The following is a 17,161-nucleotide window of genomic DNA, read 5'->3' as shown; positions in this document are numbered from 1 at the left end:
AGGAATGGTTAAACTCTTTAGATAGGAAACATTAACAGTTCCTTACATTCTTCTTAAAGACTTGTTTGGTTTTATCCATAAATTATTACTATTTCTAATATATTCTTCCAAATCTCTCTTTAGACATGAATATAAGAATATGTTTTAAGTACTAATCAATATTATACAGGCTAATCTGCTACAAATTTTAAAGTCTTTCAAATTACATAAATACAAGGATATACTCAGTACAGTAAAAATAATAAGGGCATGCTGCCTGAACATTGATGATAAAGTATAAATTGTGCATCTAAATATTAAAATGACAAACTGTATAAGAGATACTTTGAAACAGTATCAAACAGTCAAATCTCCTTTCCTTTACATTGCACATACATGCAAAAATTATCAACGACATGGTGTGAAACTAATGATCTTCTGGGGAAAAGGGGATAAAGTGGTGGTGTTAATACACACACACACACACATAAATGCCTTGAGCAGTCTATACTGGACCTACATGGCCACACATATAACCATTGGTTTATAAATATACCACCAAATTGATTTTAAAAAGAAATGGGGAAAAATTATTTTCATATAAAAGCAATCTGGACAACTACTTGGGGCTGTGTCAAGTTAACTGGACTGTCTTTACACTGTCACAAAGAGCCAACAATGTAACATATCATGGCCTCCGACACGAAGATGGCCTATCTGATAAATAAAAATAGTTAAGAGTCCTTTGAAGATGCTCTAGGAGAGCCATTTCCCAAGAGAGAAGTAGTCAAAGGATACAAAGAGTTTGAAAAGGAAGAAATGAAAACCAAACTATCAACAAATATCAAAAATGTTTTAATTCACTAAGAGAGAGAAATTGTAAAATTAAACAACTTTGAAGTTTCATCTCATATATTTTTTTAAAAAACTGTCAAAGATGATAAAAGATGAAAATACTGAATGCTGGAGAAACTGTGGGAACACAAGTGCATGAATAACACTGTTTACTGTGCTGAATATTGATCCAACTGCCCAAAAAAGCAATAGGAAATTAGCTTACAAAACTAAATTGCCCCTAAGCTTTACACAGGAATATCACATAAATCCCAAGAATGTCACAGACAAAGGGGGAAGTCTTCTATAAGCCAAAATATTCCAATTAGTAATTTGAGGGTAAGCAAATGACCAGAAACAAAAGAGATTTCCATTTATTGGGAAATAGCTGAACAAAAAATGAAATACAAATGGAATGGAATGTTATTGTACCATAAGAAAAAGAGATGAAGGTAAAGGTTTTCAAACCATGATTAAAAAAAAAGGGCCTAGACATCATCTTTCAAGAAATTATCAAGGAAATCTGCCCTGATGTTCTAGAACCAGAGAGTAAAACAGAAATGGAAATAATCCATCAATCACCTCCTGAAAGAGATCCCCAAAAGACAACTCCTAGGAATATTGTAACCAAATTCCAGAGTTCCCACTTCAAAGAGAAAACATTACAAGCAGCCAGAAAGAAATCATTCAAGTATCATGGAAACACAATCAGGATAGCACAGGATTTAGCAGCTTCTAAACTAAGGGATTGAAGGGTTTGGAATATGATATTCTAGAGGTCAAAGAAGCTAGGATTAAAACCAAGAATCACCTACCCAGCAAAACTGAATAGAATATTTCAGTGGAAATAAATGAAACTTCCAAGCATTCTTGTTGAAAAGACCAGAGTTGAATACAAAATCTGACTTTGAAATACAAGAATCAAGAGAAACATGAAAAGGTAAACAGGAAAGAGAAGCCATTAATTCAACTCATTAAAGTTGAACTGTTTACATTCCTACATGGAAAAATGACATTTGTAACTCATGAGATCTTTCTAAGTATTAGGGTAGTTGGAGGAAATACACACACACCCAAATACATTTGTATACACACACATATATGCATGTGTGTAAGTATATGTGTATGTTCTCTGAAGACATTCTGAAGTCTAAATAAATTAAACAGTAGAAGAAAAACTTTAGGTCAAATGAGGATAACCACAAAAGGGATGCATGTAGCAGTAACGAAACTAGAAAAATACATCCATCTGGAATAAGCATCTTGATTACCACATTAACAAAATCAGGCCTCAATTTTAAGTGCCCCTAGGCTCATAACAAGGACAAGATCCACCCCTTTCCCTACTGGTCCTTCTACCTCCTAACAAGAACAATAACATTGACAAGAACCAGGAGAACACTGTACACAGTCATAGCAACACAGTGCAAAGATCAGCTTTGATAGACTTAGCTCTTCTCAGCAATGCAATGATCCTTAGATCTCCACATGACTCATGATGCAAAATGATATCCACACCCAGGGAAAGAACTATGAAGTCTGAACACAGATCAAAGCATACCATATTTTTTTTTTCCTTTCTCATGGTTTTCACCTTTTGTACTAATTCTTCTTTCACAACATGACTAACATGGAAATATGTTTAATATGATTGTACATACAGCCTATCAGATTGCTTGCCAGCTTGGGGAGGGGCAAAGGGAGAGAGGGAAAGGAGGAGAGAAAAATTGGAACTCAAAATCTTCTCAAAGTGAATGTTCAAAACTATCTTTACAAGTAATTGGAAAAAGAAAACACAATGTAAAGTGCAGCTATGAATCAATGTGCTGGGTTCAGAATCACTCACCTCAAACTGCTTGTTCAGCTTCTTGTACAAAACACACTCTTCCAAAGCATCCTCCTGCTCAATCGCATTGGCAAGTACATTAATTGAAGTTTCTGCCTCCGTCAACCAATTCCATAATTTGTCCATAATCTTGAAGGAGGCCTGCACTGACCTGAGGTCCACCTCTAAGCAAATTTGTCTTCCTCGAGCGCTGGAAGCAACAACAGACAAGCAAACCTTAAATAACATCCAATGTTATGTACATGAGCAACATGAAGTTAATAGATAATGTAAAAAGGAATGTTCCTTTTTACCAATTACCAAAAGTAGCTGAGAAACCCATCCCTTCATATGTTTGGTGCACTTCAGGATCAAACAAGATACTTGCATACCACTTAGCACAGTGCCTGGCACAAAGTAGGCCCTCTATAAACTTCCTTTCTCCTCCTTCAAACAAGAATAGTAAGAATTTTCTATTTGCATATATGAATATTAATTTGTGAAGGCACAAAAAAATTCAAATTACAAAATCACTCCTGTGAAAAACTGAGTTATTATTCTTATTTGGGGATAACATTTAATGTTTGTGCATACCCCAAAAGGGCACTTATTGTATGGGAAATTGGAAAGAGGGCATTCAATTCAGTCATTTCATAAGCGTTATTTTCTCTCCCCATATTCCCAGCTAAACAAAATGACTTAAAGAGAAACTCAATTGAAACAATTTTGAAAATGAAGAACCATCCTCAAAAATGAGACTTCATTCAATAAGGGATTTCCTATGTAGTTATCCCTTTGACATCATGATTTTCCCATTGCAGTTTTTGATATATTACAGTTGTACATAAGATATTAAGTGAGAATGTTTTGGGAGTTCTGTGGAAATCATAGACAACATGTGAAGACCAGCAAACGATGCAGAAAATGTGAGTTTAGAGACTGAGAAATCCATAAAATATATGAACAGTATTGTACAATATCCACATATTTTCTCTTTTGATACCATAATATTTCAAACTTCATCTCTGGTAGGGCCAAAGAATTTTATGCGGATTTTTCAGATCACTGGGGCACTGTGACCCTAAACCCCATGATGTGGAAAGCATCATTGTAGCTCTCTTACTTCTCATGACATATGTATTTATGACTTGGAAATGAGATGAAGTCACTTTAATAAACCAAAAGCTCTTTGACAATGAGTGTAGATATTAGCTGTGCCAAGACAGATGACAAACCTCTGGAACTTGATAAAGACTTTCATTACTCAGTGAGTGAGCCATCTCCATTCAGATAGGCTGGTTCTTGGAAAATCTAAACAGTCTGCTGCCAGAAGTTTCAGAACTACAGGGTTGGACAGACAAATCTCAGCTGACATAGACTTTGAGGATTCACTCACTTATATATAGGCCTGGATGAATCATCAGAACGGGGATTTATGGTAAAGATGTGTGTATGGCCCTGAAAACCTGATCTGACATCATTTCTTCTGATTTGAAGAACTAGACAAAGGTTAGCAACAATTCAATGGCATGCAACTGCTTATTAGCTACTGAAGGCAGCTGGGGGCACAGTGGATAAGAGCGCTGGGCCTAAAATTGGGGAAAACCCAAGTTGAAATCCAGCCTTAGACTAGCTATGTGTCATTGGAGTCACTTAACCCTCTTTGCCTCAGTTTCTTCTTTACCAAGAAAATCCTAAATTTGAAATCCAAATTTGAATCCAGTTTGAATCCAAAGATTCAAATATGACTGAAACCAGTGAACAGCAACTTAGTGACTTCCTTATATACTTCTTCTAACAAGTAATATGGCAGAAAACAAATGTGAGCACATGCATTGTGCAACAAATGAACTAAATTGATGACTAACGACCTAAATTCACCATATTCAGGGAATTTTACGATAGTATACAGATAAAATATTACCGTTGTTGAATCAGTTTTCAATTACGTCCAACTCCTTACGATCCCATTAGGGGTTTTCTTGTCAAAGACACTTGAAGGGGTCTGACATTTCCTTCTCCAACTCATTTTACAGATGAGAAAACTAAGGCAAATGGGGTTAAGTGACTTACCCAGGGTCACATAGATACTTAAGAGTCAGAGACCAGATTTCAAATGAGGTCTTCCTGCCTAGAGGCCTGGCATTCTAGCCACTGCTGTGTGACTTAGCTGTCGATGACTAAACCTACATAGCTCTAAAAAGTTATTTTATCATTTAATTTAGACATTAAGTAGTCAGAATAACTTTACTTTATCCTGAACCTTCTACATCACTCTGTAAAGTTGAAGAAAATAGGAAAGACATAAAGAAAATATTCTAAGTTGCTAAAATGAAAAATTCTGTGAAATGCAACTTCAGTGACACTATGTCAAAGGTACAAAATACGTGGAAGATATACAAGTAATCGATAGAAGATTTAATTGAGAATTCTTAATCACTTTCATATATCAGGGACCACTATACAATGCTTATGGCTGTTGGTTTCCATGTAACATTTCATCTAATTAGAACCCTATCAACTATATAGAAACTCTACCTATCACCCAGAAGGCCAGGGAAAGGAGGGAGGGTTGAGGAAAGAAGATCTGTTTATACAGTTGGTGGGGTATAACTATCCTGAAGCCAACATTCTGACACTCTTTTACTTAAGGTCATTTCCACTTCTAAGAATCTAAAGATTTCTAATAAATGAGGGAAAAGAGTACCCCCCCAGGGAAAAAAGAAGACCCAGGGGGGAATTTAACTACAAAGACACTTTACAAATAAAACTGTGGATCATTCTAATTATCAAATAAATAAACTGTTTACGAAGATAGGAGGATAACCCAATAAATTTAAGAAAAAATCCGTGCCAAAGAGTTTTAAATGTTTTAGCAGTTAAATGGGTAAATACTCAACTATCTAGAAATCTCATAAGCAGAAATGATTTCCCAAGCAGCTGGGATAGTTGAGGATTTTCTATTACTTTATGTACATTTTTTTTTCAAACTTAGGAAGGGAGGTGAGGGGGGCAAGGAAGAGGTGGAGGAAGGAGAAAGGAGGAAGAAAGGAAAGGAAGGAATGGGAGGAAGAGGAGGGATGGGATCGGGAGGGATGGGATCGGGAGGGAAGGATGGGAGGAGGAAGGAAGGAACTGGGGAAAGAGGGAGGAAGAGGTGGGGGAAGGAGAAAGGAGGAAGAAAGGAAAGGAAGGAAGGAAGGGATGGGAAGGATGGGATCGGGACGGAGGTAGGGCAGGAAGGATGGGAGGAGGAAGGAAGGAATTGGTGAAAGAGGGAAGGAAGGTCATGTCCATTTGAAAGACTTCAACCAACGTGACTATATATATGTCTCCAATAAGCATGATGCTCCAATAAACTACCATATATCCATTTAAAAATAAGTTCAAGTTTTGAAAATCCTGTTGATGAAAGAGTAGTTGTCTTTCGCATTATCACAACTGAATGAAAATGTGAGTGTTGTGTTCCCCTGCTATGAGAGAGGAAGTATTATCTTTGAGTATAATCCATTTTTAATTGCCTACTCTATCTAACCCAGCTATTGCTGTAGGCAGTCTTAAAATATTTACAAAGCAAAGGAAAAAAGATTTAGAGGTCCTAAATAAAGCAGGTCTATATTCCTAAGTGGTCGATTTTTCTAGAAAGTTTTATCCTCTGCAAAAGTCTTCACTGGTTAGATTACTCCTCAAATGGTGCTGTTACGTAGGAAACCTATATTTAAGGAGCATCTTTCTTTGCTAACGAGGGCATCCTGCTGTTCTTTTCCTCTCAGTCATGGGTTATAGCTCATGCATCCAAACCCACTGTCATATCCAACAGATGTAATATCAAAACAGAACTTTCCTCCAGTGAGCCACACAGAACTTAATATTACATACTTTTTCCCTAAAAATCTCTTACAAAACATAGCATTTGCACTAGATTTCTTTCTTCCAAAGTCTAATCTCTTTCAACCATATTCATACCTTTTAATTTGCCTTACAACACTGTTACAGGAGGTAGCTAGATGGCCCAACAGATAAAGAGCTGGGTCAGGAGTCAGGAAGACCCGAGTTCGAATGTGATGTCAGACACTAACTAGTTGTGTGAATCTGGCCAAGGCACTTAACCTCTCTCTGCCACAATCCACTGCAGAAAGAATTGGCAAACCATTCCAATATCTTTGCTAAGAAAACTCCATGGACTTTATGGTCCAAGGGATCTGTCAGAGACGACTGAACAACAATTCTATCTGCAGAATCGCTACAGAAATTTGTTTTATAGATTGTTGCAAAAATAAAAGGAAAAACAACTTACTATCATTTCTAAATTGCTGGCTATGCTTTATGAATTGAATATGAATTGCAAAGGAATCCAATATTATCTACTTTAGTCAAATGCAGAATTCTGAAATCAAAATACCACGAAGTAAATCACATCATGTATCCAAAGGTCTGAGAAGAGGAGAGACTAATTGCACTTAGACCTTTGGAGTCATTCTCAGAATCAAGAAACAAGTAAATATTTTGGAGCACTGACAAGCATAAGAAAGAAATTTTAAGCAGAAGTTAAAGACTGTGGTTCTTGAAACCCAAGTATTCACTGAGGCTGAAGACAAAGATTTCCCACACAGATAAGATGCTCTCCAAATTGACCTACCAGGACTGAAAGACAAGAATGACTTAGCTTTAATGAAAAGTGCATTACAGTGTTCGTTTTCATTTTCTTTACATAGGAGTAAATTTAGACTTAGTAAAAAATGATATGCCCACAAACGTACAGAGAGTAACAGAATAGTGACTCAAATATTCTATCTAGCTTTCTATACTAAGATGTGATTATTGATTTTGGGGGGGCGGGGGGAAGGGTGAGAAGTAGAGACATCGAACTTCATTGTTAAAGGGAACTGCTGGAAAGGAAACTTTCCCAATAAAGATCAGCGATACGCATTTACTCATATATAGCATTCCACAGCATCAAAGCAGTGGGGCAATGTTTGGAACAAAGTATGCAGAGAGAAATAGGAAAACAAAGCAAACAAAAATGATGAATAACAAACTCTGATAATTGTTTAGGGAGAAATTCCAAGGCAGATGCTTGTTTGAGAAAGATAAGGCAAGAGTCCCTCTAAAAATACGATATAGACCACATAATATTAGTCCAGTTTGCTATCAAAAGGAATTCAAAAAAAAAAAAAGGCAAACTTAAGGAGGACAGGTATAAAACCTGCTTTTTTAATCTTGCCCAGTAGCTAGAACAATAATGATTGTTATTAATAATGACAAGCACTTGATAGGATGAGCATTCCAAGAGAACAGTAGCTGCATCCTTTCTGCATTTTTATCACCAGTACTGCCAGCACAGCATTTGGGACATAGCAGGTCTTCAAAAGATGCTTACTGATTTGCTTGTTAATGACAAAGACTTAATAAGTCATAAATAAATGGTGGCATGGAGACAAGCTAGATGGCTTGGTGGGTGCTGGGCTTAGAATAAGGAAAACCTGAGTTCAAATCCAGTCTCACACACTGATCCTGTCAAGTTACTCAACCTCTTGTTCACCTTAATCTGCTAAAGAAGGAAATGGCAAACCACTCCAGTATCTTTGCCAAGAAAACCCAAAATGGGGTCACAGAGAGTCAGACATGATTGAATGACTGAACAACAATAAAATGGTTGTATATACCTCTGAAAACCATAGCTTAAGTCTTTGGATAAAGCATTAACTTACAAAATACGAAGAAATTCTATTCCACATTGACTGTGTAATATTAACCAATAAAGTCTTTAAATTACCGTTGGTTGAGATTAGCCCAAGCTGCATTGAAGTCATCACCATTTTTCCTTAATGCCCTAGTATCATCAGTTCTATACGTCTTCGCCAATTTCTTCCACAGATTCTCATAAATTTTTATCGTAGCTTTGTTTTTATTTAAATCCTGGATTAATGCCTAAAGCGCAATTTGGGGGAAAAAAATAACATGAGTGGGGTCACAGATGGAAGGTACATCATAACAAAAGACCATCCAAATTATCTTAACACTAATTTTCTCATACCCTGAATGCACTGTGAGTTCTCTCAGTGATTAGCATAGTTTGTATAATACCACGAATATTAGCAAAATAAAAATAATCTAAATAGTTATCTATTAATTTAGTTTCCATAAGCATGCACTTTCTGAATAGATCTAAAATATCTTCTAATACTAAATTGCAGTTTTTTAGCTGAAGAGGCAAATGCATACATCAGACATGGATACAGTACATATACACAGAATACTATAAGAAGTAGTACCATAGAGTACTAAAAGGTTCACCAATAATAAAAGAAAGACAGCAATCTTCTTGTTTTCTATCAGAAAAATATTAAAAATAACCATTAATTCAGCATATCTATTCTCAAGTTTTATACAATATGAAACTACTGGGAAAAAGAAAAAACAAAGAAGTAGTAGTAGATATATACCACCTAGATATACATACTCAGAAGCTGGTGTTTAATTTTATGCAATTGAAAAGCATATTACATTCTTTCTGTCATTTGGTCCACCCCACAGTCCTTCAAAGTAGGAAAGGCAGGTCCTACACAGATATAGAAACTGGGACCAAGAAAGAAGAAACTACTTGCTCAAGATCTCATGATGAGTGGCCAATTCAAGACCAGGCATTTTCAGTCTATTTCTCTTTATACTACACCCGTAGTTTGAGGGCTCCTTTACAGCCATCACACACATAGAGCTTTTTTGTTTAAGGGGTTATTGACATACGTCAATGTTAACATATTTGAAATTGAAATTTCTTACCATTATGAAAATTGCCTTGACTTCACTGATCCCATCAAAGGGTTTTGTACATCCTTGGTGGAGCCAGACTACACTCTGAAAACTGCCATATTATGTAATAGTACAAGAAAATTTAGACTATGCTAAAGCAGGTGTGCTAGAGGCAGCCTGAACTCATACCAGGGAGGCACAATTGTTAAATTTTCAGTATGAGGATTTATACATTAGAAATCAGCAAATGCTAGAAATCAGGGCATGGTTGACAGTTCTGATACTTGTTTAGAATGAGGAAAGTTAAAGACAAAAATTTAATGCTACAGTATATGGGGCAAACATTCTTTTTCCAAGGAGCCAGTTGTTAAATGTTTACCAGCATATCACTGCTTTAAATATTCAACCAGATTTCTCAACGTTCTTCAATTGCTTCTATAGAAAATTCCCTTTCAAATAAAGCACACAAAAAGTACATATACAAAGTAGTAACGACAGCAATTTAAAAATTCCCTAAAATATCGTAAAAGTTTGATAATTCAGTTCTATTTTTCTCCAACAGATCATCAAAGAATGGTGGTCGCCAACAGTTCATGCTGGTACAATAAAGTTCAGTTTACATGAGAAAATTAAAGACATAGCAGTTTACCTGCAGTGTCCAGAAAATAATTTTTTAAAACTGTTTTCTTACAAGAGGTACCTGAGATAACATCAGGATTACAAACCCTGGAAAAAATCAACTCTACAAAAAGAAAAATGCTGCTCAAAGCAAAAACAATAGGAAAAACATTACAAGGCTATACTCTTTATGCCTTAACAATCACATGAAAGCACAGCAGCGCCAGTTAAAGATGTTTTGTTGGTTTGAATATTTTATCTTGTCCACCTATGACTCCTTTCAGTTCCCAAGTTACAGGTATAAGAAAATAAATATTTTAAGGTACTTTAGCTTACAATGGCCTATGCCTTCTTCAGGGAAAATGGGAATTTTACTATTATTATTATTATTTACCCCAGGTTTTCTGTTCCAAAATCTAAGAAAGAGAAAAAAAATAAACACTTGGGACAATGTACAATTCAACACGAAATCTATTCGGAGCCCACTATAGATTTCCTTCTACCACTAGAGTTAGCAAACAGGTGGCCATCAAATAGGCTTTGAGATTTGGTAAAACACTAATGATAAACTACAGACACTGACTATAAGTGGACTTTTGTTTCCCTACTTTAAAATCAATTAACCAACCAACACTCATGAAGTACCCACTAGGGGTTAGGCAATGGACGAAAGCACTGGGGATACAAAAAGAAGCAAAATCTTTTACCTGTTGCGGGTGGAAGCTCAATTCCATGTGGACAGTCTCGGGCGGGTAAAGGTGGGAACTTCTAAATCTTAGAGTTCTCATGAGGCGTCCCAGAAAACAGCAGGGAATCGAGGAGTGAGACCGAGCTATCTCGTGTATTTCCGCCTCTTCCCGTGAGAAACGTGATGGGAGGAGCATCCCCGCCCTCGAGACTGACCCGGATCTGGGCACACCTATTGTTATCTAACAGGCAAGGTATTCAGGTGCAAACTACATGGCTGGAGAGCTTAAGTAGGGTCAGGAAAGCCTGAAAGCTCTTAGCGCTGAGGGGCCCTTACAGGACAGAAGGCCCCTCTTCCTTCTTTCCTCTCTTCGCTCTTCCCTCTCCCCTCTCTCCCCACTTCCACTTCTGCTTTCATTCTCTTGCTGTAAGATCTTTGCCTCCTTGGGAGATTTCTCTCTCTCTCCTAAGGAAGAGTTCCCCCTGCACATGTAACCAAGACCCTGAATAAAGCCTAACCCTTGTTCGACTCTGGAAAGTCTCTTCTCTCATACGTTTATCCGGTTTGGCCAGCCGAAGACCTGCAATAGGGAAGGTAAGACTCGGGTAGCCCTCAGGCCTCTAGGCCTGGCATTTACCAATCACAGATTTCACTCCTTTCAATTGTAATGCATGTATCCAATTGAAGCAATGGAAACAAAACAACTCTACTGATGATTAGACTGCAGTACCCTAAATTGCATTCATTATACTTATTATCTAATGCCTTAATATTTTAATCACATTTCACAAATGAATTATCCAGGGATTGCATTCTTTTGGAGACTTTTCAAGAGAACGGGGAAAGAGAAGGATCACAAAAGTAAAATAATTCAGTATGGAGTCAACATAAGCTAAATGCAAAAAATGTGTATGGAAATCCAACTCTGTCTCTTTTGCCATGAGAGGCAAAAATAAATTAAAAGTCAAAATATGATCAATGTAAAAGATCCCATTACGCTCAAATTTTTTTACACACAAGGTCCATAATTATAGAAAAAACTCATTCAGTGTGAGCAACAGGTATAGAACACAGGTCTCTCTGGTTTTCAAGTCCAGCCCTCTTTTCCACAATGACAAATTGCATGAAATGATGGATTTTTTTATTTAAGCGTTAAACATTTTTTGGCATTAACTCACCAAAGAAGACCTAAAAAAAGGATTCTCTTTGGATGTGTGTACACAATAAATCTTCACATGTATCTGATGTATAATGAAAATGCAGTACACAATTTAAATATGTATATATCTCACAGAACCCTAAATACAGAAAGACTTCATAGGAAACAAACAAAATGAAACTTCACTGAAGAAAAAGAAATGCAAACAATCTGGTAAATCCTACTTTGTTCTGAGAAATTTGCTTCACAAGTGGTTCCTCTTCTGAGATACTAAGTAGTTTGGCTTTGTATTCGGTTACAAGTTCTTGGACTTGTCTATTTAAATCTCTTCAACGTTGGGAGTCCGTAAGCATGTTTTGCAGCCGCTCTTGCCTTGAGTTCACAGCAAATTCAGTGCTGGCCCACTGAATTTTGACTTCATTAACTATGGGAAGCAATGCAAAAAGTTAGACCTCAAAGTTCATATGAACTGAGCATCAGTGATAAACTGATTGATGTTTGAAATCTGGCAAATAAAACAAAAAGATTTCTAGTTCGATCCAAGAGAGGAATCCAACATGCCTATATAGGTAAATTGTAAGAAATGTCCCTAAAGGGAGAGAAGGACAGAACAGCACCATCTTAACTGTTGACATTACAAATTGTTGAAAATACAAATCCAAAATTAGAGGGTAACAGTACACAGCAAGGTAATCACTGAAAAAGCAATAATCAACTCCAAGCTAAACTAAACCAGTCAAGGAATATTAAAAAGTCGATAGATCCCTGTTAAAAAAAAAAATACCCCTACTTGGCTTTACACTTAATGTGGGAAGGCAGGGTCTAGGAATTTTATAAATGAAGTACTGAAATGAAAATAGAAAAGGAGGTCATTCTTGGTCCTTGAAACAAGTGATGACAATGGATGGGATGACACCACTGAGGAGGAGGTTTTAGAGGGATTCACAAGATAGACAAAAGTACAAAGCAGAACAGTAGAGATAGGTCACAAAAAGGCACATCCAAGCAGGGTAAAGAAGGGGGTGGGAGTGGGGGGTGGCCGCAATATTAAAGAACAGTCAAAAGTGATGTTGTTCCAGCATTCTATAGCTCAAAGGAATACAAAACAAAAAGAAAATGGGCGGAATCTACCACGTAAGTGATAAAACTAAGTCGAGAGATACAAAGATTCTTTAAGGCTACAAGGATTTATTTGGTAAATTAACTTTGCCAATTAAATGATTGCTACCTTAACCCACAATCTTAACAGACCCTTTAAAACAATTGACTTCAGTCCCATCAGTGACATGAGGCTCAAGAGTGATACTTAAGTTATAGCAGCACTTTCCTGTGGCCCTGTCTTTATTTTCTTGGTTGCTTAAAAATAAATGGGAATAAAATAAACCTAAAGTGTAAATAATTATAATCTCTCACGATCCAAGGTACTCTTCATGAAGTGAAAATCAACGCCTGCTTTAAATCAGTACATTTTGATATTCAAAGATTGATACTGACACCACTATCGTTTCTGCACTGATCCAGCTCACAACCACTCAATGCAGAGGAGACAAGAGAGTTGCTATAGAAGAAGAATGCATCCTGTTGCAGACAATGTGGTGATGAGTCTCTTCCAATGTAGCTGGGCTATATAAGGCACATGTATTCTATCCACAGGGCCATGCTCCAAGTGCCTCCAGTCAACTACTACCTCCTAACACTGATGATGCAACACGAGCAAAAGAAATCCTTCTGAACATTAAATTTGTAAGTTTGGAAAATAAGGGTTCTTCTGCTTCTGTGTGTCAAAAGAATTCTGGAGACTTTTAAAATTTTTTTCTTTGTTGTCAGGAGATTCCTTTGCTAAACATAGAAAGTTCAACAGAAAAGGACACTGGTTCACCTCCATGACCTGAAGAAGCATCCAAGTGAGCCCTGGGGAGACATACCAGTATACAACTCAAAAGAAAGACATTCAGAATTCACATAAGCAAAAGTGATTTGGTACTTGACACTGAGGGAAATAAATACTCCTAAAAAGACTATTATACAGTCTCAATTTTAAGGACAAAACTAAAATATAAAGAAATGTACTATAAATCAAAATGTGTCAACCCAAATAAAAATGTGTTTGTATATATGTATCATGTGTAATGTGTGTATATCTAGAGACAGATGTGTATACACACACACACAAAGATGTACATTATCCATATATGTTACATACACACATATTAGTAGGATTTACTAAGTGAGGAAATTCACAGTTTACAAAGTGAGGACAGACGACGACAGATAGCTGCAAGAGACTTACGTTTTTCGATGATGGCTGTTTTTATATCTGTTTTACTCTTCAAATTTCGGGCTAATGTAAAAATACGATCCAATTGGGAGTGGCGCTGCTCTAAGTCAGCCTTTGTAATCTAATGAAAAAGAAATTATATTACATTTTGTACTGAGAGTCACTAGGGAACAATGGAGAGAGGGCTGACCCCAAAAGTCAGCAAGGCAGAAGTTCCAGCTGCCTCTGACTCCTCCTGGGCTATTGGATCCCAGGGCAGTCAAGCAGTGCTCTGGGCAAGTCTCTAGGGCTACCTGAGAAGGTGCCAATATCCCAGACCGGTGGTTTCCTTGGTACAGCAAACTCCTAGGTCATGAAACTCACTCTAAAACAGTCCCTACGTATTATAATATAGCACAAATGTTAGTTTAATAAAAACAGTGCTAAGGAATCTCATGACTTTTTTCCAGAAAGGCAGTCTTCAACTTGTCTAGATCCACGTATGTGATTAAGATGACTCTCCCAGTACTGCTAAAGAAAGAACTAAAAACAAGATTGACCAAGCATTATTAAGGTGATTAAAGAGTGAAAGTGTATCAATGAGCTTCTGAACTGTAGATTAATTACACATCGATGATGAACTGCTGCTTCAGAAGCTTTTGTACCATTTAACACTAAGTAAGTGTCCTGATTTTGTTCTCTATAAAACTGATAAATCCTGAAAGAAAAGAGGATGAAATCAGAGAACAATTCATGTTTCAAGAATAATGATCATAAACACAAAATACGGACTACAGTGTAAGGTTTTTACCAATGGCTGGTAAAAGAACTGAGGTAATGCTGGAGCAGGAAGATGGTACTACAACACAGAATACTAATACACTATTAACTTTTTTCCAAAGAAAAAATTTCCATTTTTCAAATATCAGCCTACCCACAAAAGTCTTATGCTTAAGGAAAACAGTCTCTCTGAATGAGGATGTAAAAAGTAATTTAATCTTGAAAATTCAAAGTTTCATGAAATTCTAGAAATACAATGACCTTGAATGTAGTATTCAACACACAGTTACGTTCTATTGTGTACCGCAGGTAGGAAAACACTCCAGACTCAACTAGTGTGTAGTTTGCTAGAAAGTAAACACTAGGTTTTAATACTGAGGGTAGGGAATACGTTCATATCTTCAAGATAGGCAGCACCTTGCAAATAAGTATCTAAGAGATGAATGCTGATTTGAGCCATTCATATATCAGCAGATGAATCCATGGGTGCATCGAAAACCTAATTGGGTTAACACGGATTTTATGAAACTCAATTGCTTTAAGTGGGAAGATTTCTTCTTCCTTGTTGTAAAAGCTTCCTAAATTCTACGTTCCCACAGTTAGCACCACAAACGAAATGGAGACTTTTTAGGTCAGTCTTATCTGCTTTTATAATTCTGGCATTCAACTTTACACCACATACTTACTTTCATACGTTCAATTGTCTCTTTGATCTCTTCCGTATTTCCAACTTTGACAACGCTGGACCTCAGCATTCGTTCGATGCACATAAGCCATTCAGCTAGTTCTGTCGCAGTTTTTTCTAGATCGGGAAGCGAGGAAAGTTCTGGTTCTAGAGATGACTGTGTCTCACCAGTAATTTCGGAGGTGGCAGGATAATCTAAAGAAATACAAATAGATCCAGAAGAGATTTTGCTACTGATTTCTTTTAATCTTTCAAATAAAATGCTGAGCAGTTTAATAAAGAAAATCTCCATTTTATATACTAGTCATCTATTAATTCATATTCACTTTGTAATATGCATTAGAATTGGAGAGATAAGGCTTTTATAGATCTTTGTTCAAGTCCCAACTCTGGTACCTATTACTACTGTGACTTGGGGCAAATCATATTTACTCATCTATAAAATAAGGATATTTGAAGTATGTGGGATGTAGGGTTTTTTTGGAAGGAAAGAATTTAGCAAAAAATATAAATTCTAATAGAAATGTTATACCACTTTTGAGGAACAATGTGATTTTCTGGAATTATCGCTGGTGAGAAATTCAGAAGACCTGAAATTCGGAAATTCAGATTTTCTCAGCTCCAACATTTTTTATTCTATTAATTCATTTTGTTTTAAGGTTATAAACATTTTCAAATTGTCCCCACTCTAAAAAAGTACTCTTACAAAAAAAAATGAAGTAAAACCAATATGATGAAATCATTTGAAAGAGAATGCCAATGCCATTCCACATCTGTAAAAGCACCTCCACCCCAGTTCTCTATTTTTAATTTGTTTACTAGAGGTGTATTTTTTTCCTTCCCACCTTCCATGTCATTAAGAAAAAAAGGAAAGAAAAGAAATTCTTGTAAAATAGGCATAATCAAGCATTGGATATATACAAAAGTATTTATGACTTATTCTTTACCCTAAACCCATTACCTCTCTATCAGAGGATAGTACATCATTGGTAAACTGGAATCATGAATTATATCAACTCTATTGATCATAGCTCCACAGTTTTGCAAATATATATGCCTTTACAGTGTTGCTTTTATTATATCACTTCTCTTGGTTTTCTACTAATTTGAATCTTCCTCAATTTACATTCTTCCGACTCTTCCAGCTCATATAATTGTGGGTTTATAAATATAGATAATGTTTGGGAGCATTAAGTTGTTTGTTCTGCAAAATAGGTTTCATAATAGAAATGCTACATAGCTAGCAGGTAATTTTAAAGAAAGTGTTTTATTACTGTCAAAACACTATGTAAATTTAAGTTAGTTTTCCAATACAATTTTTTTATAACGTACCTCATATATCAATTATTTTAAGGCAGGGCACAGTGTATAAAATGTAACTGGATAGAACCATTGAGCGTGAAAGACCAGAAGAATGTCATTAGAAGTCTGTGTTTTACTATATAAGGGCAAATGTCACTTAATTATTGCCTTTACAAAGATTTCTTTCAACTGCATACCATCTGTGAACCTGGGGAAAAAATTTTTCTCCCTATATTCCATTCACTGGAATATAACAGATTGGGTTATGAAGTAAATGACCT

At 36.3% G+C, this 17,161-nt stretch overlaps 2 protein-coding genes across 3 annotated transcripts in view; both read right to left on the bottom strand.

Moving 5' to 3' along the window:
• The window catches only part of LOC140527008 (utrophin-like), a 65,697-nt gene extending 53,522 nt beyond the window's left edge, over positions 1–12,175 (bottom strand). The window contains exons 1-3 of the mRNA XM_072643628.1: positions 12,081–12,175; positions 8,415–8,569; positions 2,660–2,849 (exon numbers count right to left, since the gene is read on the bottom strand). Of these exons, the coding sequence (XP_072499729.1) occupies positions 2,660–2,785 (126 nt within the window). The 5' untranslated portion in view covers positions 2,786–2,849; positions 8,415–8,569; positions 12,081–12,175. The remainder of the gene's footprint in view (positions 1–2,659; positions 2,850–8,414; positions 8,570–12,080) is intronic.
• LOC140526998 (utrophin-like) overlaps positions 11,822–17,161 on the bottom strand; it is a 38,360-nt gene continuing 33,020 nt past the window's right edge. For both annotated transcript variants that reach the window (XM_072643618.1, XM_072643617.1), the window contains exons 9-11: positions 15,580–15,773; positions 14,147–14,255; positions 11,822–12,280 (exon numbers count right to left, since the gene is read on the bottom strand). In XM_072643618.1, coding sequence (XP_072499719.1) covers positions 12,186–12,280; positions 14,147–14,255; positions 15,580–15,773 — 398 coding nt within the window. In that variant the 3' untranslated portion in view covers positions 11,822–12,185. The remainder of the gene's footprint in view (positions 12,281–14,146; positions 14,256–15,579; positions 15,774–17,161) is intronic.

Source organism: Notamacropus eugenii, chromosome 2 (assembly GCF_028372415.1).
Source record: "Notamacropus eugenii isolate mMacEug1 chromosome 2, mMacEug1.pri_v2, whole genome shotgun sequence".
Lineage (NCBI taxonomy): Eukaryota > Metazoa > Chordata > Mammalia > Diprotodontia > Macropodidae > Notamacropus > Notamacropus eugenii.
The sequence above is the reverse complement of the archived record's forward strand: the minus strand, read 5'-3'. Positions and strand labels throughout refer to the sequence as shown.